Source organism: Lithobates pipiens, unplaced genomic scaffold (assembly GCF_037356315.1).
Source record: "Lithobates pipiens isolate NorthernLeopardFrog02 unplaced genomic scaffold, aLitPip1_a1.2 Scaffold_18, whole genome shotgun sequence".
Classification (NCBI taxonomy): domain Eukaryota; kingdom Metazoa; phylum Chordata; class Amphibia; order Anura; family Ranidae; genus Lithobates; species Lithobates pipiens.
Window position 1 is genome coordinate 111,441,361 of NW_027507758.1, and position 22,456 is coordinate 111,463,816.

General features: G+C 44.9%; 1 protein-coding gene across 2 annotated transcripts in view; it reads left to right on the forward strand.

Annotated features, from left to right (window-relative positions):
* Positions 1 to 22,456, forward strand: part of CFAP61 (cilia and flagella associated protein 61) — a 460,443-nt gene that overhangs the window by 124,474 nt on the left and 313,513 nt on the right. For both annotated transcript variants that reach the window (XM_077486014.1, XM_077486015.1), the window contains exons 15-17: positions 2,975 to 3,052; positions 6,082 to 6,288; positions 13,554 to 13,688. In XM_077486014.1, the coding sequence (XP_077342140.1) occupies positions 2,975 to 3,052; positions 6,082 to 6,288; positions 13,554 to 13,688 (420 nt within the window). The remainder of the gene's footprint in view (positions 1 to 2,974; positions 3,053 to 6,081; positions 6,289 to 13,553; positions 13,689 to 22,456) is intronic.

A 22,456-nucleotide genomic window follows, 5' to 3' on the forward strand; every position in this document is an offset into this window, starting at 1 on the left:
TGCGTCGCAACGCTCACAGGAAATGGAGCTCAGCTCCATGATAGATCGAGCGGAGACACGGCTCACACACACAGCGGGGAGACATCGCAGGATCCTGGAGACAAGGTAAGTAAGCTGTACCTGGATCCTGCGATGCAATCCCGAGTGTGGCTTGGGGTTACCGCATTTTGGTGCTAAAAATCCACCCCAAGCCACATTCGGGAATACTGTCAGGGGGTTAATATGATATAAAAAATGTAAAACAGTGCAGCGCAATTCTAAAAAGTCAGTAATAGATTCCTAAATAAATACAAAGTAAGTGCATGTGAGAACAGCACAAATCTTAATCAGTGCAGTGAGGAACAAGACGATGCATGCGGTGATAGTGATCCCTCCACCACAGATATAAATTGCCTCTCACCTCATATATTCGACCTGACACAGGTCACAAAGCAGTAAGCAGATCACTAAGCAGTAAACCTTCCTGCCCCACGCTGATGAAGTCCCGCCCACGGATGTAACTCATACGGGGGTCAGGAGTCACGCGTGACATCACCCGCGGCCATCTTGTTGGTTTGATAACGTTGTATGCTTTTATGCCAGCACTCGGATCTGAGTGCTACCGATTGTAAATAGATTTTCTTTTACAAAAGGTTTTATTGATAACCATAGCAAATTTCACAGTTTAACAGTGTAGAGAATGCATCATGAATAAACATAACATTACTGCTTGGTGATCTGCTTACTGCTTTGTGACCTGTGTCAGGTCGAATATATGAGGCGAGAGGCCATTTTTATCTGTGGTGGAGGGATCGCTATCACCGGATGCATTGTCTTGTTACCTTGTGGGCGCGCTCCCGAGTTCAGCATTTGGTGTCCATAGAGGCTGAATGTAGGACTCGGCCCCGCCCCCTGGTGCTGCATCATTGCATTTGATTGACAGCTGCAGGAGCCAATGGCTGTGCTGCTATCAATCTATCCAATCAAGAGCCAGGAACCCGTGGAGAGAGGGACAGCAGGGAAGCGCTGACAGAAATTCAAGGCTCAGGTAAGTAAAACGGGGGGGGGGGGGGGGGGGTGACTAGGGGGCCGGTGGCTTCAGGGTGTTTTTTTACCTTAATGCCTTTACAACCCCATTAATATCAGCCTACTGTTAAAAAAAAACAACAATATTTCAGCTTTTTGGTGGCTGCTGTAGGATTGGATTACCTACTAGCTTTTCTTATCGTTTGGGACTCCTAGGGATCATTCTCCTAGGGTTCAGCATTAGTGTGAACAGAACACATAACTGACGTGCATGAAAACTGAAGTCTCTGCAAGTGAATTCTGCACTGTTTCAGTATTCATGCATGTGTGGTGTGAACGAGCCCTTAAAGTGGTTGTAAACCTCTGAAATTATTAATGAAAAAACCATATCTTTCTATAGTGTGTGTTTGCCTTGATCCAAAGCACCTAGTGTTAATCATGTCTGCTCCCTCCTTCTGCTACCTGAATGAGTCACTTCTGACAGGTAATCTGGACACCAAGCAATCCTGTTCCCCTCCCCTCTCCAGCATACAGCAGGAGATTGACAGTCTTAGCTGTGCACATTTCCCTTTGAGACTGTGTTGGGTGGTCTTTTCCCTTCACTCAGGTCTCAGATTATACTTAGTTCCCTGCTCTTTGCTGTACAGTGTGTGTAAGATCCCCATCTCCTGAAGCTCAGAAATGCTGCGTAAGCGCTGCACTTTCAACAGATGTAGAGGAGAGAGGACTGCAGATAAAAAGGTACAACCTACAGTATATAGGAGGATTTGTTTCATCTGTGTGTATCATCTGAGGCCAATGTTTGTAAGGGAACGTGGGGTTTCCTTTCCCCCTGCAGCCACTGTCACATTTAAAATTGGTGTGGCACTATCACATCATTCATTCATTCATTCACAGAGATCTGTGAATAAATAAACTACAAATCCTGTCTTCCAATGCGCAAGACTGACTTGTAGTTTCAATGTACTGCAAGCATGATGTTCAGAGTGGTAGAACTCCATTCACATTTCCTACCGATCTTTGTCCTGCAAAAATATGTGCATTTTTTTATTCATAAAGGTGAACTTGCCCTTGAAGATAGCCAGTTGCTGGTACCCTGAGATTCTACCAAGAGGCAGCCTGTAGCTACATCAAAACTAAATGCATATAATTTCTGCAACAATAACATTTATCAGTGGTCCCTAGACTGCAGCCATTTACTTGCTTTTATCTGGCCCTTGGGGCACTATTTCATCCACTGATACCAACAATGGGGCATACTTACCCCTACTGACACTAGGGGGCACAATTTCTTCCAATAACACCAATTATGGGGCACCATTTTTACCAATGTCACCAACAATGGGATCAAATGACAGCAATGATGGGAAACAATTCCTCCCACTGGCACCAAAGATGGAGAACTGTTTTTTCCCACTGATGTCAGGACCTTTTCTACTCCCAATGGCCACAGTCCAGCCTCCCTAAAGCCTGAAGGACAGTAAACTGGCACTTTGTTTAGAAAGTTTGGAGACCCCTGACATATATGAACTGGTGCATTTGTTCTATCACCTCTTATGTAACGGGCTATTTCAGTAACATACAGGGTTCTATTTTTATCTCTGTCTGTGATATTACCTTACTGCTTCCTTACAAGAGTTTTATTTTTATTTTTGCCTCGATCAACAATATTAGGATGTGATTAAAATAGAATAAATGTAGGGTTTTGTTTTTTTTTTTACTTTTTTTTGTAAGCCATAAAAATGTGTCTTTCACTCCTCAGTTGCCTTTTTCCAGTTTTTATCTGATTGGTTAGTATTGAGCAAAGCAGCCATTTCTTATGTGAACTCATAAATAAGGCCCAAAGTTGACGATTACTATGCTATGTGGAATTATGTTGGACAATACAGGTGGGAGAATAATGGATTGTAATATGGCAATTGTGGATTAGAGTTTACATACTACAACTTTTGCTATTTTTTTTTATTAGGATGGAACGCCTATTCAGGCATTTGTTGCTGAAGTAGCTGGTCAGATTGTTGGTATTTCAGTGCTAAGAAATGAAGAGGTATAATCATTTTTTTTCTAATTCTGCAAACATTTTTCAGTTAATTAACTTCCTGTAATTAACCTAAATGAAGCTCTCGATAGAAATAGAAAGGATAAAACCTTCATTGGGTTATTGTGAAGACATAGTGGTGCTTGATGACATTAGCCTGACATCATCATCCATACTCGGTGTGAATTGCACAGGAGTCCTTCTGGTCTGTTTCAGGTCCGAATTCAGCCAAAAATTGGGGCTGAAATCAGACCTGGAATGGTGAATAGGGATGTGCCGGACCCCTGCTGTGAGCCAATTGAATACCAGTTATGGATATTTTATACATAGTTACATTGGTTCAGCTCCGACTGATGTAATTGTGCTTATACCATATGGCCCCTTTCATACTGGGGCGGTGTGGGCGTTGGTGGTAGAACGCCGCTATTTTTAGCGGCACTTTACCGTAGTTTTAGCGGCGGTATGCGGGTGCTAGCAGGGCGGTTTTAACCCCTGCTAGCGGCTGAAAAAGGGTTAAAACCGCTCGCAAAGCGCTGTTGCAGTGGCGCTTTGCCGGCGGTATAGCCGCGCTGCCCCATTGATTTCAATGGGTAGGAGCGGTAAATACACCGCTTCTTCACGGCTCCAAAGATGCGGCTAGCAGGACTTTTTTCAATGTCCTGCCAGCGCGCACCGCTCCAGTGTGAAAGCCCTCTGGCTTTCACACTGGAGTGAAAGGGGCTGTTTTTTTCAGGCACTACACAGTCACTATTTTTAGCGCTGTAGCGCCTGAAAACCGCCCTAGTGTGAAAGGGGCCTTTCTGAAGCTGGAAATCACTGACATAAACACTGCTACTCCAGTGCTCTCCACTTGCTTTCGGGTCCTGCGGTGAGCGGCTGGCCTGCTGCATTCTGAACACAGGGGGTTGGCCGCTTGGCACAGGTGCCATTCAGAGAATGCTATGCATTTTTAACTAATACAAAGCGTTCTTTGATTGTAAGAGGTGGCGATTGTGATGTTACTATCTTACCTCTTCACCTCATATATTCAGAGAATGAGTTACATTCATTAAAGTGGTTGTAAACTCTGTTGCACCACTTTTACCTACAGGTAAGCCTATAACAAGGCTTACCTGTAGGTACCATGAATATCTCCTAAACTTGCACAGTTTAGGAGATATTCCGTAGATGCGCTGCTGCCAATGTCATCTGTGCATGGGAACTGAAGAAAGTGCCGCTGGTGCCGTTTCTTCAGTAGCCGTGCCGTGACAAGCATCGTTCTGAGGTAAGTATTTCATAATGAGCTAGAATGTGATGCATACTAGCTCATTATGCTTTTGTCTTGCAGGGTTTTTTTTTTTCGAGGTTTACAACCTCTTTAAGAAAATGCAAAGCATTCCCTGAATGGCGCCCATGCCCAGCTGCCAATCTCCTCCCAGATCCACCATTCATAGAAGCTGTAGTACAGATTCAAAGAATGACACAGGGTCTCTGATTGGAGGACAGATGGTTGATTGCATGGGGTGGTGAATAGGACAGAGGAAGATTTCTGCGGAAAGAGGAAGAATAAGCACAATGGACATGAAGGGGTTTATTTACTAAAGCTGGGGAGTTCAAAATCAGGCTCACTTCTGCACATAAACCAATCAGCTTCCAGGTTTTATTGCCAAAGCTTAACCAGTTTCTGACCACCCACTGCAGATATACTGTGGCAGGGAGGCTGCTCTGTGCCGCATCACATACCTAGGACATTGATACTTCCGGGTCTGTGGCGCACTTGCACACCGTCAGTGACCTGCTCCAACTGTGATTAGACACAGCAGGAGCTGATCTGCGGGTATCGTGGGCTCAATGTCCACCGGCACCCACTGATCATTAGGCAGAGAGCCAGAACTGTGGTCTGCCTATGTAAACAAGGCAGATCAGGGTTCTGTCAGTAGGGAAGGCATTGATCCTGTGTTCCAGTAAAGCAGCAACACGGACCGATGCCTTCCTCTAGTAAAAGCACCTCCCACACAGTGAGAAAACACTGATTAGACATACAGTTAACCCCTTGATCACCCCTGATGTTTAACCCCTCCCCAGCCAGTGTCATTAGTACAGTGACAGTGCATATTTTTGGCACTGATCACTGTATTAGTGTCACTGGTGCCCAAAGAGTGTCAGATAGTGTCCACCGCAATATCGCAGCTCCGATATAAGTCGCTGATCGCCGCCATTACTAATAAAAAAAAATACAAAAAAAAAATCCCATAGTTTGTAGATGCAACAACTTTTGCTCCAACCTGTCAATATATGCTTATTGGGATTTTTTTTTACGAAAAATATGTAGCAGAATACATATTGGCCTAAACTGATGAAGAAATTAAGACATTTTTTTTTCTTTTTTCTTTTTTTTCATTTGATATGTATTATAGAAAAAAGTAAAAAATATTGTTTTTTTTTTTTGTTTTTTTTTTTTTTTTACAAAATTGTTGATAATTTTTGTTTATAGCTCAAAATATAAAAGACGCAGAGGTGATCAAATGCCACCCAACGAAAGCTCTATTTGTGGGGAAAAAAAGGACATTTATTTGGGTACAGCGTTGCACTGCTGTGCAATTGTCAGTTAAAGTAACGCAATGCCGTATCTTAAAAAATGGCCTGGTCATGAAGGTGATTGGTTTCTATGCAGAAGTGAGCCTGATTTTACTTTGGTAAATAAATCCCATACTAACTAAAGTCCCTGGAAGTAACTTCGGTCCCCTGTGATGATTTTTATGCTTTGAATGTTAGCTAATACTTAATGCATTCCTTATGCTATCTATATTAGTTATATTTTAATCTGCATTTTCATCATAATACATACAGAACTCGGCAAGAACTTTTTTTTTTTCCGTTCTGTACAGTCTCTTCTGAGTTCATACTGAAATTAAAATCTAGAAAACTATCACTGATAAATTCACTGTGACTATTCAGCCGCATGGATTTCTCCATCATTGTTAGCTCTGTATTTCTTTTATTGCGGACACAGAAAAATGTACCTCTGTGACCAAGTGTGGTTTTTGTCATTGATCCAGGACATAGAATACATTCGCTCCCATTACAACATTGAAGACTTTATCTACTACAACCACCATCAACGGGATGAACATGGACATCTTCACCATTATGCCTTAAATCCAATATTTAAACATTTCAGCAAATATTTCCTTAAAGAGATTCTGCGGTTATCTCACAAATCTTCTCTCTACTACCCTATCTACCCACCCTGTGATAAAAATCAGGTAAGAGTGTTATTTCTGACTACTATGACCCTGCCATTGTAGGGTCAAAATGAACATAAAGACAGTCTGTAAAACAAAGTAACTTTACGGGGGCTTGTGTATTAAAATTATTCTATTTAGCAGATTCCCATCCACAGTGGTTATGTAAAACTTCCAGATGTGCCTAATACAGGCATACCCCACTTTTAAGTAAACAATGGGGTTTATTTACTAAAGCTGGAAAGTGCATAATCAGGCTCACTTCTGCATAGAAACCAATGAGCTTCTAACCCCAGCTTGTTTAATTAAGCTTTGATAATAAAACCTGGAAGCTCATTGGTGTCTATGCAGAAGTGAGCCTGATTTTGCACGCTCCATCTTTAGTAAATAAACCCCATTGTGTACTTAAAAGTGGGGTATGCCTGTACCTGCTTGTTCCTCTCTCAAGCTCATATGCCCTGTAGTGACCTATGGGCCAGCAGGAGGAACAACAGTATGCGGCAGAGGAGCAGGTGTTGGACACACTCGGAAGTGAGGATCGGCAACGTGGTTGAGATTTAGCTCACAGGCTGCTGGAATGTAAGTGAATTGCAACCTGATAACTTCAATTTCTACTTCAAATTTGGGAAATTCCTATACACTTTGTTGTTGCCTGATAGAGCATTGCAATGTTAGTACAATGATGCAGATCTTTCCCTTTCCTTGGATTAAGCTGGTTTAACCTAGGCTAGGATCAACAATGTGTTACAACTATGATGTGTGATGGTCTACCTAAACAGTCATTTAAATTTTATATCTGCAATATATATCTCCATACCAGATAGATGTTGGTGGGTTTTGTTGATCAGAAAGAGCAAAATCTTACTCTTTAGGTAAACTGGCCATCTTCTTAAACTGGATGTACAATGGGAACAGTACTTCCCATGACAATGCCTTCATCTGCTTTTCTTTCCAGAAGGATGAAGCCATCTTTGTTCAGGCATGATCTAGGGTCAGCATCTACTTCCTGGACTGAGATTGTGGTGCCTGAGCAGTTCTTGGCTGAATACACAAATACCTGACACAGATCAACACTTTGCTAAGGTCTCTCACCTTGTGACTTGATACAAAGTTACAATATTTCAAGCTAGTTACTAAGGGTTGGGGAAGACTGTGGAAATGCTTCCTCCTGCCTGCAGTAGACTGACTATATTGAGTAAGCCTAGGTAAAGTTAGATAGGTAAAGTTACTTTAAAGTGGTTGTCCCTCAATAAAAATAAAGGATTCTGTTCCTTTAAGGCATGATCTATAGCACAGTGCTTGTGCCGTTTAATTTGCCCCTTTCTATGTTGTAAAACAATGTTTCTCAACTCCAGTCCTCAAGTATCCCCAACAGGTCATGTTCTCAAGCTTTCCCTCAGATGAAACTCCTGTGGTAATTACTAAGGCAGTGAAAGTGATCAAATCACCTGTGCTAAACAATGGAAAGCATGAAAATAAGACCTGTTGGTGGTACTTGAGGACTGAAGTTAAGAAACATTGTTTATCAAATACTTGGTTGATCCTGCATGTTCCTGTGCCCCCCCCCGTGGGTGCTGAGCACTGTAATCATGACTGCTGTACCATGACACCATGGTTAATTTACATGCCTTAGCCATCCCGCGATCTACTGTGAGTCTCTCCCCCTCCCTGCCTGTCAGCATGAGAGCCGATCTCCCCCCTCCCTCCCGCTGCAATATGCAGCAAAAATACTTGTATCCCCTCTGGATTATGCCGTTATTAACTACTGTGTATGTATTTTCTTTTTAAATGACAAGGCTAAATACCTTTTCTAATAGGTAATAAAGTACTTATGCCCTGCTATGTAGATAGAATAGGTGGAGGTTGAACTATCAGTGAACAGCTGCAACTATTAAATAGTGAACTCACACACTAAAGTAAAATATCCATTGTGTATAAGTGGTGCACTTATTCAAATCATTATATTATGTGTATAACACTGTTAACACCCCAGAGCCGACAACAGGAATCCTGTACAGGTACGCGATTTTGGGCCACCCTGCTTCAGCACATGTATATGGGGCGGTCCTTAAATGGTTAAAGTATGACCAAATTATTAAAAAAAACACCTTTGGTATAAAATTTTCAGGTTCTGTATAGATCCACCTGATCTCAGCAGAGATCCCCCCTGCTAGAGATAGCTGGATCCACTCCTCATGCTTCCAGTTTGCTGCTCGTTTAGACTCGGCAGTCGATCAGCCCCGACTCTCTGGGGGAGGATGATGATCTCCAATGCCGCGTACACACGACCGGACTTTCCGGCAGAAAAGGTCCAACTGAATCATTTCTTTGGATATTCCGATCATGTGTGAGCTTCATTTGACTTTTTTTTCAAAAATTCTGAAGGACCTAGAAACATGTTTTAAATTGTTCCGACTGAATCAATTCCTATTGGGGAAACCGTTTGTATGCTATTCCGAAGGACCAAAAATGACGCAAGGGCAGCTGTTGGATACTGGTTATTGAACTTCCTTTTCTAGTCCAGTCATATGCCATTGCGTTCTAAACGAACGGACTTTGGAGTAATCGTGTGTAGGCAAGTCCGTTTCAGCGGAACTCTGTCGGAAAGACCGTCAGAGTTTATTCTGATGGAAAAACCGCTCGTGTGTACGTGGCATAACAGGGGGCTCTCTGGTGATTCTTTTTTTTATTTTTATTTTTTATTAACGAATGTACAGTACATTAACATATTCAACATAATGCTCAACATAAGCACCATAGCATATAAAGCACACTTAAACCAACAGGCATAAATTCATTTGAAAATAAATACTGTTTACAGCTTTGCTTTGAGTACAAAGGCTATACCCCTGGGTACGTGAATTCTGCATTAGGAGGATTGGGTTCTGATAATTTCTATGCCTTACCCCCAAGTCAGTGGGCCCCGGAATTTGTGCTTTCCTAATTACTGGATAGGGTGAGAGTAGAGGAACACCATACATCCCAAATTTTACTATATTTCTTAGGGCAACCTTCATGTTCATATACAAGTTTTTCATATGTTAATATTTGATTCACCATCTTTATCCACGTATGAACAGACAGAGGGTTGAGATGTATCCTCTTGAGTGCAACAGCCTTCCTAGCCAAAAACAGTCTCTTTCAGTAGAATTCTATGATATCTCTGCCACTGTTCCTCATCCAAAATACCCAATAGGTATTCTAGGAGTGCATGCAGGGGCGGACTGACAACTCATGGGGCCCCCGGGCAATAGGAGATTATGGGCCCCCCAGGCAATCAGAGATTATGGGGCCACACGGTATACACACACAGTATACAATCACACAGTATATACATACATGTGCACACAGTATACACAGACATGTTTCTATTGGCTGAGAAGGTACTGGAGAGTTGGGGCAGCTATAATCTCAGGATTTTTAGACCAAAAGGATGTCAGTAAGGGACATTTCAGAGACAGATGTAAAAAAAAAAAACACAGATATTTACATACTGTGCCTGGTTTTACTGAGGCTGGCAACCCTGATGGGGCCCCCTAGTGGCCCGGGGCCCTCGGGCAGTGCCTGTGTGGCCAAATGGTCAGTCCACCCCAGAGTGCATGATACAGGTATTGATAATACTGTAATAATTACCTTGTTCCAGTAACGCACTATAACAGGACATACCCAGATTACATGTGCAAAATCAACTCTTGCATCTCATCTATGGTGATTCTTACAAAATCAGGTGGAACTATACAGAACCTGAAGATTTTATACCAAAGGTGTTTTTTGACCATTTGGTCCTACTTTAAAGTGAGCAGCCAATTCACTTAATGGTGGCTGGTGGTGGTTATTCATTCAGCAATTAAAGGATCGCTTTGGCAGTAGAGGAGAGATTTCTGTGGATGAAGTATTTGCATGGATTGTTGGATCTCTACAAAACCCCTTTTTCTGTTTTGGAATATATATTTTTTTTATTTTGTGTTTATAAATGAACACACTGGATGTGGACATTCAAGGATTTAGTGTATGATAGGTGGAATGCAGGCCCGGACTGGGACAAAAATAGGCCCGGGCATTTTAGATTGAACAGCCAACCTTTCCAGGGACCGGGGGGGGTGGGGGGGTGGGGTGGGTTTCGGTAGACATTAGCGAGGGTGGCTGGTGTTGGTCCTCCACACTGTAATGTGCAGGGACACTGTGATATAAAGGGAACTGCACTAAAAAGGGGCACTGCAATGATTACAGTGCCCTTTTACGGACAGTCCCCTTTATATTATAGTGTCCCAGTCCTATTGTGGCCATGCCATGCCAGTACTGTCTGTCTCCTATTGTGTCCATGGCTCAGTGACACTGACCTGCTCTCTGGCGGTGCGGTAGAGCGTGTCTCTCTCTCTGGTTGTGCAGGTACAGCGTGGCTCTTTCTCTGGTGGTGTGGTACAGCGTGGCTCCCTCTGGTGGCGCGGGTACAGGGTGGCTCCCTCTGGTGCTGCAGGTACAGGGTGGCTCCCTCTGGTGCTGCAGGTACAGGGTGGCTCCCTCTGGTGCTGCGGGTACAGGGTGGCTCCCTCTGGTGCTGCGGGTACAGGGTGGCTCCCTCTGGTGCTGCGGTGCAGCGTCGCTCTCTCTGGGGGTGCGGTGCAGCGTCGCTCTCTCTGGGGGTGCGGTGCAGCGTCGCTCTCTCTGGGGGTGCGGTGCAGCGTTGCTCTCTCTGGTGGTGCGGTGCAGCGTCGCTCTCTCTGGTGGTGCGGTGCAGCGTCGCTCTCTCTGGTGCTGCGGGTACAGGGTGGCCCCCTCTGGTGCTGCGGTGCAGCGTCGCTCTCTCTGGTGGTGCGGTGCAGCGTCACTCTCTCTGGGGGTGCGGTGCAGCGTCGCTCTCTCTGGTGGTGCGGTGCAGCATCGCTCTCTCTGGTGGTGCGGTGCAGCATCGCTCTCTCTGGTGGTGCGGTGCAGCGTCACTCTCTCTGGTGGTGCGGTGCAGCGTCACTCTCTCTGGTGGTGTGGTGCAGCGTGGCTCTCTGGTGGTGCAGGTACAGCGTGGCTCTCTCTCTCTGGTTGTGCTGGGGCTATTAGTTCCCCCAGCGCAGTCCTCTGTTTCATTTGCCATGTCTCCTGTTGTAGCTGCTACAAGCACTCCTCAGCTTGTTTCTGGGTTTTCTCTTTCACCCCAGCAGAGTGCATGCTGGGGACTGTAGTCTGCTCCCTGCTGAGACCAATGGTGCCATGTATCTCTGGGACTACATTTCCCATGATGCCCCTCTAGTTTCTTCTGATTGGCCCTCTGTTTTGGCCAATGGGGAGGGAAAACGACCATACAGGAACGCCTTCTCTTCCCCTGCTGCCAACGTGAGAGGGAGAGCGAGGGGGGAAGAGTGACAGCAGCAGCTTTCCCCACCGTGTGGATGCCCATGGCTGGAGGAGGAGAGCGGAACTGTCAGCGCGGCACTGAGGCTGAGCTGTGTGTGAGAGAGACACATAGCTCAGCCCATGCAGCCGCCAGTTCCGCATGACACAGGCACGGCCGTATGGCAGTAGGGGGGCCGCTTACCTCCCGCTGTGCGGCCTGATTATCAACAGGCCACGGGCGGCCCCGGCCCACCGGGCAAATGCCCGGTCTGCCCTATGGCCAGTCCGGGCCTGGTGGAATGTAATTTTTCAACATTTATTTGATGTATTTGATATTTGTTTAAATATCTGCATAAGTTATGGAATTAACAGTGTTATACACATAATATAATGGTTTGAATAAGCGCACAAGTTATACACAATTGACAAGTATCTTTTCTCTCACCACTCGCTGTGTGATCACATGACTTCCCTCTGCTGGCCAGCTGACGTCACAGGGGAATCTCAGCTCTTCCCATGCTATCCATAGATTGGGGAAGGAGAGTGGAGGGGGATCATGTGACCACACAGCTGCAGTGTGAGAAAAGGTATTTAGCCTTGTCATTTAAAAAAAACACATACACAATAATAACTGCATAATCCAGAGGGGATAGTAGTAAAGTCATAGTGTGACTTTACAAACACTTTAACACCTGTAGTAAAATCTGCTCTGTCCTTGTCATCTGTAAGCAATAGGGCAGAGCTGGGCAGCATTAGTAACAGCACTTTAAGAGGAAGTAAACCCTGATGAGTTTACTTCCTCTTTCATTCCCTGCAAAGGTAAAGCATAATGGACTACTATGCATCGCATAGTAGTCCATTATGTGTCACTTACCTGACACAGGAGCCAGCGAAGTCACCGCTGTCCCCTGTAGTCCGGAGCATCCATCTTCTCGGTGGGTCTCGCTGCTCTGCCGCTGTCATTCGGCGAAGGTACGATGACGTCACTCTCGCGCATGCGCACGGGAGCCGCCACTCGCGGCATATCGCCGTTGACCACGGCGCGCTTAGTGCGCCGCCGCGCCACTGTCTACGGCGCATGCGCCATAAACCGCGTAGGTTTAGGAGATATTTCTTGGACCTACAGGTAAGCCTGAATCTAGACTTACCTGTAGGTCAAAGTGTGTTGTAAGGGTTTACAACCACTTTCACACTGAGTTATCGGGACACAGCACAGGACTAAAACTTCAAGGGACAAGAGAATTTAAACTGGGATCATTGGCAAGTATGAGGCAGCTGCTTTGGGCTCCACAACAATAACAGGGCCCAGGGCAGCTGCCCCTTTTGCCCTGCCTTAAAGATGGCCCTGCATCTACTAATGAAGGACATGAAAGCGGACATCTTGAGCTTCTAGTATATACTGTCAGAAGTATTTTCTGTCTTGTCCGTATCCAGTGACATCCAAGTTACCTCATATTTCCTTATTATGATGTTCTATTTCTACTTCACTTCTACTTTCCTGCATCATTGGGTTCTAACAATGGTAATTATGGAACAATAACCACGGGCTATTTTATTTTCTTGCCATCTCATGTAACAGCTGATTCCAAATCTGGAATAGTTGTCATCAAGCATATAACAAAATAGAGGGAGTTTGGATTTAGCTGATCTATGACAGTGCTAAGAAAATTAGCTCCTGGGAAACATACTGGTACAACAAAATGCCATAAACCAAGCCACTTGTTTATCTGTCATTCCCACTGAGATGGTAATGTAATTACTCTCATAATTATCTTCATTAGTGATGGGTATTATGTGAAATTCATTCCGCTGCTCTAGGAGTATGTTTATTTGTTATTATTTTCCCTAACCCGCCTCTCACGATTTGCCAAGTCTGTTAAGAATTCTGTGTTTGTTAAACATCTGCGAGGCGCAGAGCTGACATTCTCCAAACTAAAGTGTTGATCGCTGTCTTTCAGTTTAAGAATCCCTGTGCCCATTCACTGACATCTGCCCTTCATTACATGGTTCCCGTGCGACCAAGACGACAGATTGTCTATCCTCTGGAAAAGCTTGGCATAAATGCTCCATCAAAGCAGGTCTCCAAGGATCAGGTGGGTAACAGAAGCTACAGCAGGCAACAGGCACCATGCCAGGCTCTACAAGGTTTGGCAGATGGCATGGAATTACTGCCTTAGCTTCAATAGGTTGCTTCTTAATTACACAGAACCCCATGCTCATACCCTTACAGGCAGAACTGCTATAATTTGTTGCTTTGTTTTACTAGTAGATGGACTGTTACAGAAATGACCTATAATGACCTATAAAAAAGTAATCTATCTGATTTTATTACATATGTCTGTTGGGCATATACTATGGAGTTGATTCACTAAAACTCGGGATTACAAAATCTAGTGCAGCTGTGCATGGTAGCCAATCAGCTTCTATCTTCAGCTTGTTCAATTAAGCTTTGACAAAAAAACTGGAAGCTGATTGGTCTCTATGCAGAGCTGCACCAGATTTAGTAAATCAACCCCAGTGATTGTTTTGGTAAATTTGCTGGCTCTAATTGGGGAATGTATGTGTTAAACTGTAGTTAAAGCAGAGTTCCAGTCTCCTTGTCAATTAAAAATAAAAAGCACCCTCATGATTTTCTTTGCTAGTACAGTCATAAGCTGTTATCTGTGTGATCATTGATGTGCCCTAAATCTTCGTTTACTCAGTGTCCCTGGTATACAGACAGTGGCCATTGCTACTGTGGGCATCTAAAACCTACTCATTGAGTGTGCAAAAAACTTTGTGGATGGAGACTAACTGCCCACATCCCTAATAAGATGAATACAGAACCAATTTGTTTTCCCTCTAGTGGGACATTAATTAGGCAGTAGTCTCCAAAGTTGTAGCAAAGTATACATTTTATTGCGTAAAAAAACACATAGATAACAATAAGAAAACCTACTCATACTTGTTTCCGGGATTTGGTGCAGCTGGCTACCCAGCATGCACCTCCTGATCTCATGCCTTCTCAGTCAGGACTCACGGTGTTTGCAGAAATAACGCAATGGCAACAGAGGATGCCCATCAAATCATGACTCCTATTGACTATTCATCCTATTGAAATGAGTGTCATCAATCCCAGAAGTCAATGGGAGTCAAGATATGACGTACATCGCCCCAGTGACTAGGCCAGGAAGTGGAGGGAATTTTAAATAAAAAAAGTTAACTAAACAAAAAAAAAAGAAAAAAAACAATAGCCAAAGATTACAAGCATGAGTATTGGCTACCAGTGGGTCTGTGGGTGTAAGAAAGGGTGGAATGCCCCCCAAAAAAGCCAAAACGTTTTGGTTTGGTTAGGATGGAGTGGATAATTGTTGAACCCTGTGTCAGGTTTTTATTGCTGTTTGGGTTCCTGCTGTAGAGATTTACCCTCCCTCTGTCGTGGTGACCATTGTCAGAAAGTGACAAAGAGTGATGGGAGTTCCAAAATTTTACAGTTGACCCCAGAACAGGAGGTGAGAAGAAATCTACCAACTGGGGCGCCATCTGTCCCCTGGCACCTCTAACACTGAGAACTGAGCGATCGAACACCGCCGATCACTCAGTTTGCACAGCTCCTGCCCCCCCCCCCCCCCCTGCACTCACTGGAGCACTGAGCTGTGGAGGGGGTGGAAGGCTTAGCCGGGTTGCCGGTTCAGGCATGTGGGCAGATCCTGACTCCAATGTCGCAATCTTGCTCAAGCCTGGACTGGCTACAGCCCACTGTCTGCTGAAAATGGGTCACAGGAGGGCAGAACGAACTGCATTCCCGTGATCCACAGGAGACGTGCAGCCAAACGGCTGTACTTTTCCTTTAACATACTGTCTGATGTTGCACAATTGTATAATTGTGGCTAAAACAACTTTCTACTAAGTGAATAGCATTAAAACTTACCATTGTTCCCCACTGTCTTATAAGCGCTTATTTAAGGCTTTACAGTGGTTTGTGGTAACACACAGCAATCAGCCAGATTTCTGTTCTTATTAATTATGAACATCTAAAATAATTAAAGCTTTCTTATTGGTTGCATTAGGTTACTGCACTGGTATGAAGCCATGGATGGAAGATCTAAATGATTAATATTAAAGAGAATCTTATGAAACAAAACAACAGTTTATTTTGGCTGATGGATGAAGCCATTGCTCAACTAATGCCGTGTACACACGATCAAACAATCTGGTGGAAAAGTCTGGCGGACAATCTCCCCGTGTGTGGGCTCCAGCGGACTTTTTTTACCCAAAAGTCCGGCGGACTAAGAAAGTAGTTTTGCACCAATATGTATGCCGGACTCGCAGTCCGGCGGACAATACGGCCGTGTGTGTGCTAGTCCGCCGTACTTTTGAAATGAACGGACTTTCCCGCGCACGGAGAAAAGTCCATTAATTTTGAGTGCGGCTCCAGGTAGCCGGGACCAGCGAAGGAAGCGTCGCTGGCCCCGTCACTTGGTATGGACTTAAAGGGGAAGCCCTACGCCGAAAAAGCAGCATGGGGGTCCCCCCCAGGTCCTTATCAGACCCTTATCCGAGCATGCAACCCGGCCGGTCAGGAAAGGGGGTGGGGACGAGCAAGCCCTCAACATGGGGGGGTGCTTTGGGGAAGGGGGGCCACGCGGCTCCCCACCCCAAAGCACCTTGTCCCCATGTTGATGAGGACAAGGGCCTCTTCCCTGGCCGTTGGTTGTCGGGGTCTGCGGGCGGGGGGGCTTATCGAAATCCGTGAGCCCCCTTTAATAAGGGGGCTCCCGGATCCCGGCCCCCCACCCTATGTGAATGAGTATGGGGTACAATGTAACCCTACCCGTTCACCTGAGATAAAAAAAAGGAGAAAAAAACACAACACACAAGGGTTAAAATAGTTTATTGCACAGCTCCGGGGGTCTTCTTCCGTCTTTGCCTTCCTCGCCGGACTCCTCTGCTATCTTCTGCTCTTTTACTAGCGGAGGAGCCCGACTTTCTTCTTCGTCGTCGCCGCCCGGGGGTCTTCTTCCAACTTCGGGGGTCTTGTCCCCCTCTTTGGTTCTTCTTACTGGGCCTCCGCGCCTTCTTCTAGCTCTTTTACAAGCGGTGGCCCGGTCTTCTGTGGCCGCCTTCTGTTCTTCTCTTCTTGAACTGTTGCCTCGTCGCTATCTCTGGCCACAATGACAGGCACGCCCATTATTGACATTGCTAGCAGAAACTGAGCCATGGAGGGCAAGGCGCCAAGTGTGCCCAATCCATACCACACCCATACTGCACTTATTTCAAACCTAGACTGCACCTATACCAACCTTACACCGCATTATACTGAGCCTTTACCGCATCTGAACCACATCTACCTTGTACCTGTACTGAGACGATACCATACCGAGACTGTATCTATACTGCATGCAGGCTAACTGGGACTGTTAGGCGCAAAGATGCTCTTAAAGAAGTTGTAAAGGTAGAAGGTTTTTTATCTTAATGCATTCTATGCATTAAGATAAAAATCCTTCTGTGTGTAGCAACCTCCCCAGCACCCCCTAATACTGGAGCACCATTTTTATCCAGCGTTGTCCAAGACTCCTTCGGTCATCCCCGACTCCCCATGCTAATTAGCTGAGACACAGTAGTGGCGCCATTGGCTCCTGTGGGTGTCAATCAAAGTCAGTTAGCCAATTGGGTGAGAGAGGGGGTGGGGCCGAATGGCATCTCTGTGTCTGCATGAACACATAAAGCTGCAGCTCGGCTTGGGCACCCCTATAGCAAGCTGCTTGCCATGGGGGCACTCAACAGGAGGGAGGGGCCAGGAGCAGGGAAGAGGGACCTGAGAAGAGGAGGATCCAGGCTGCCCTGTGCAAAATTAGTGCACATAGGAGGTAAGTATAACATTGTTATTTATTTTTTTATTTTTATTTAAAAAAAAAAGACTTTACAACCACTTTAAAGAGTCCCAACCACAGCTGGTAGAAGAACATCTGAAAGAACTGCCCCTCCCATAATTAATATTCTGCAAAACCTCTTTCTTCCACTGCCTCTTTCACTACCATCTTCATTTTCTTTTGGACAGTGCATATCCAGTCGGTCTAGGACTAACATTGCTGCCATAAATGCGCTCTGGCAGTGTAGTTCCAGCACTTGGTAGATTAAACAGTACTACTGCTCACTGCTGCACTTGAGGTGGTCTTGCTACTATTTATGTGGATCTGGATGCCAAATGTCATCTTATGCCTGGTCCTTACTGTTAATCACATTGTATGCCAAACTGTGTTATTGCCATTGTTAATCCATTTTATGCTTGTCTAGTTACCAACCATAATGGGTGGCAGTATATTACACGTGCCTTTACTACCTGTTTTGGCGCCTGATTTATTTGCTATGGCACTACTATTGGATACTAAGTATTACTTTCAGTCATTTCCTGTGATAGTATTTCTTTGTACACTCAACCTGTTTTTTCTGTAATGCAATGTTTTAACAGCGTTTTAGTGCAAGGTTTGATTTGAAGTGTATGTCAGGCCAAAAAATGCAGTACTTCTCTGCAGTACATGCACATTTCTGCATGTATTATCTTTCTAAAGACTCTGCATTTACAGGAAAATATCTGTTAATATTAACAGAAAGTACTCACTACTGTCACGCACCTGACGGTAGAGCCTGGTATGCAGCGGACGACCTCTGACTCAAGGCCCCCTGGTAGAGCAGACAGGAGGCGCAGGAGTGCAGAGTCACACGAGTGCCCGATGGAACGCAGACCGTGGAATCAGAAGCATCTGCAGGATGAACGGCAGTACAGCAGGATTCTCCAGGCACGAGAGAGGGTAGGTACAGGCGAGCTGGGTCATACACTGGCGGACACGTCAGGAGCAGGTGCAGATGCAGAAGAGTAGTCAGGGTACAAACCAGGTCGGTGATGGGCTGGCAGCAAGATAGCAGAAGGAGCAGGCAGATGCGGTGGTCAGACAAGCTGGGTCAGGTGCAGGCAGATAGCAGGAATCGTCAGAGGCAAGCCGGGTCGGGTAACAGGAACAGATCTCAGATACAGGTAACAGGAACACACGGGAACGCAGTAGAACAGACAGCACCAAGTCTGTGAACTGGCAGGGTTTAAATAGCTTGTTGGGCACCAAAAGCTGTCACAGGGTGCGCACGTGTGTGCACTGTTGTGCGCAAAGCCACACACAGGCGCACTGGTGGCAATCTGGAGGAAACAGGCTGTCTTGGATTCCCATCTTGAGCACTGGCATGCCCTCCCTAATACTGCGCACGTGTGCACACATATGCGCGCATGCACACACCTGAGCGCGAAGGCATGCGCAGATGCACCAGAGGTGTTCTGGCTGAGGTCACATTTCGTCTTCTTCTGCCGCCATCTTGGGTACTGGCTAGCCCTTCCTGACACTACTAATTTCTAATTACAAATTTAAATTGCAAATAATGCTGTCAGCTCTTCCCAATTTTCTTTTACTAAATTACAGAACACCGCCTTTGGGAGAGCTAGTTGACTTCTTTGAGTTAACACAGACTTAGTGCACAGCACAAAAAACAACTCTGAATTTTTGACATTATCAACTGGTGTTTTTTTGTCACCTATCAAACATCTATAACAAGACACTTTCAATGGTGCATTTAATAGACCAAATGAGAGAAAAACGTAAATGCGCATTGTTACTGTTTATATGCATTTTAAAATATATTGCTGTAGAAAAACATTAGCAGCAAAGCCAAATGGTTGGAATTTTGGACAGAAAAAGACCGATGAGAGCTTTTCATTGGAAAATGCGACCGCGTGTATGCTCCATCGGAATTTAGCTGGCCGAATTCCCGCCAGCAAAAATTTGAGAGCATGTTCTCAATTTTTCAGACGGAAAAACTTTCTATCGGAAATTCCGATTGTGTGTATGCAATTCCAACACGCAAAAGCTCACGCATGCTCAGATTCAACTACGAGATGGAAGCTATTGGCTACTGAGTATTGAACTTCCTTTTTCTAGTCCCGTCGTACATGTTGTATGTCACATGTTCTTGACGGTTGGAATTTGATGTGACCGTGTGTAGGCAAGACAGCTTGAGCGAAATCCCGTCGGAATTCCGTCGGGAAAAACCATCAGAGCTCTTTCCGACCAAAATTCTGATCGTGTACGTGGCACTAGTTAATCAGAATGACCACCTGCCAATTTCCATCAAACATGATATGAGCACAAAAATATTCCCTGAACAGTTGTACTTAACAAGACATTGATGTTTGCAAATGCAAAATAATTTATTGACAGCTACGATTAGACTGTTGAGAACTGTTAACTCACATTTAAAAAATACAGGATTGCCCTCAAGCGTGTTGTGCTGTCAAGTTGCAGTTTGGTTAATTTCTATTGTGCCAAACTATATTTAGATCAATTTACTTTTTTTCATAATGTCTACAAAAAAAAAAAAAAAATATTTCAGCCTGTTTACTTTCTCACCATCTGGTAGTATTCTGCAATCCATCTGTTCGTTGTAATTATGCAATTACTGATACGAGAGTCAATAGGTGAAATAATTATAAGCAATAACTGACCTGCTTTGACAGCTTGGCCTTTTAGTACTTTATTTCTGGTTTCAAAATGATTTTATCAAACTTTAATCATCAATATGCTATGAATATATAAGCTATTGAGGGCATTTAATAAAACTAGACCCATTTTTCCTGTAGTGGGGGTTGTTATATTTCACAGTTGTGTATTTTTATCAAGGTGAATAATAGCAACATTGTTTAATAAGAAAAAAAATGCTCTGTTAATATTCCTTGTTATTTTTCAGAATATGGACATGTTTTTGCAGTAGGTGCAAGTTTTTCTGTACACCCAGTCACCACTGATTAAGTTTTTTTTTCTGAATACTGAAAGGAAACATGCTATTTGCAGTTGCTCCAGAGCTAAGTAAATGAGGTGGCGCTTCGCTTTGGAAAGATTACCCAATCACATGCAAGGAAAATTAAAAAAACAGCACCTTTGCTTGCAAATGATTGGAAGATGGAAGTCACCAGAGCATCTGCAAAATCCAATTGCACTCTGCAAGAGCAGTTGCTCTAGAGCTTAGTAAATGAGCAAAGTGCACAGTCTGTTTGCCTTCAGTAAATCAACCCCTATGTTTCTTGATTTTGTTTAATTTCCAAGTCTATATATGTTCTATTTCTTTCTTTTAATATATGTATACATTTTTGTTCCACAACAATCATTTATTACCCTGGTGCTTATCTAAAGAAAGCACTGCAATAGTTACCTCCTTTCTGGCACAGAAACTATGCTGTGAAAGGAAGATGCTTATACATACTTTTTTCTTAGGGCACTTTGGTCTGGTCACATGATCGGCTCACATTGGCAAGTTCAGGGGAGAGGAGGGAGGAGGATAGGAGCAGATGTAAGCATAGTTAGCAACAGTGGCGACTGGTGCTCCATTTTGGGGGGGCAGCATACAAACCACCCGCCAATCCCCCCCGGTCAGTTGGTCCTTCCTTGCTTGCTTATCTGTTTTCCTACCAGCCCCACACTAACCCCATTCCGTCCCTATCGTTCCTGCGTCTCCTTCTCTTCGGTGGCTTCACGGTGGCTTTCCCTGCATCTCATCCTCCTCTTTGGCTTCCTCCTCAGTGGCCAATACAGTCACTTTTCCTCTTGGCCAATCCAGTCTTAGGACCCACGTCCTAATTGGCCAGGAGAAGAATCAGGAAGACAATAGCGCATATTAATTTGCTATTGTCACACAAGTGGGTGGGCTCACTGTGCCCAGAGCCCACCCTGTTTGAAGCCAATTAGAACCTCTGGCTCTAATCACATGCTTCGAGAAACAAAAAAACCCCTATTGGAATCCATGTGTCTGACGCCTTGCATGTAGATTAGGGGGACTGCACCCCATATGGACGGGCTGCCACTGGTTAGCAATAGCTTGGAAGCTTTGGAAACAATGTTAGCAGCAAGCCTGCTTCCATCTCTAGAGGGCAAGGAGGTTATGGTCAAATTCCAAGGAGAGAAAATGAGAAGTCCAGGGATGCCAAATGGAAAATCAGATTTTTTCCTTACTGTAAAATCCATAAATAATAAATAAATTCAGTTCATTGACAGACACAGTGCTCCATTATTCAGAACCATAGGGTTATACCGCCCCCTACAGGAGTAGGACAATAAGCAGAAAAAAAGGGCTTGGCTACGCCTATGGGCAGTCCTAGGTGGTACTTGAGACTTGAACAGGATCGCAGGAGATCATTTCTGTGATGTGACCAAGGCAAAGGCAGAGCTCCTCTGGACTGGACAGCTTAAGTAGGCAGGACTGACGAGCAGGATATCATCAACAGCTGAGTAACTGTGGAGAGATAGAAGCTGGCAATTAGCAGACAGCTGAGCAGCCAGCTCAGAGAAGGAAGGGCTGAGCCCAGCCCTGACACAGTGTTAGAAGTATTAAAACTCCTTAGAGGGTTTGGCTGTGTCTGTCAATGAACTCAGAGAAATGGATTTTACAGTAAGTCAAAAATCCCATTTTCTCTTTTGTTCATTGACAGACGTTTACAGCGCTCCATTATTCAGAACCATAGGGACGTCCCAAAGCAGTGCCAAACATGAGGGGTGGGACAATGAAAAGTCCCAAGGCTGGGGGCGGGGCCGGACGGCGAGGAGACAGGACGTGTTGAGGCTAAGCTCCGCCGGCCGGTTCCGAATCCGCAGCCATCCTCCGCTGTGGAAGCCTCGTTTCACCCCATAAAGGACTTACCTGCTAGCCTGGGCACTCCCGTACAGCTCCATTCGGGTTTGGCAGCATTCTTTGACCCTCGGGCGGAACGATTCGGCCCGCCGCGGACGCCACCAGCAGCGCGCCGGCCGCCATCTTGCGGCCTACTCGGCCTCCGGGATCGCCGCTC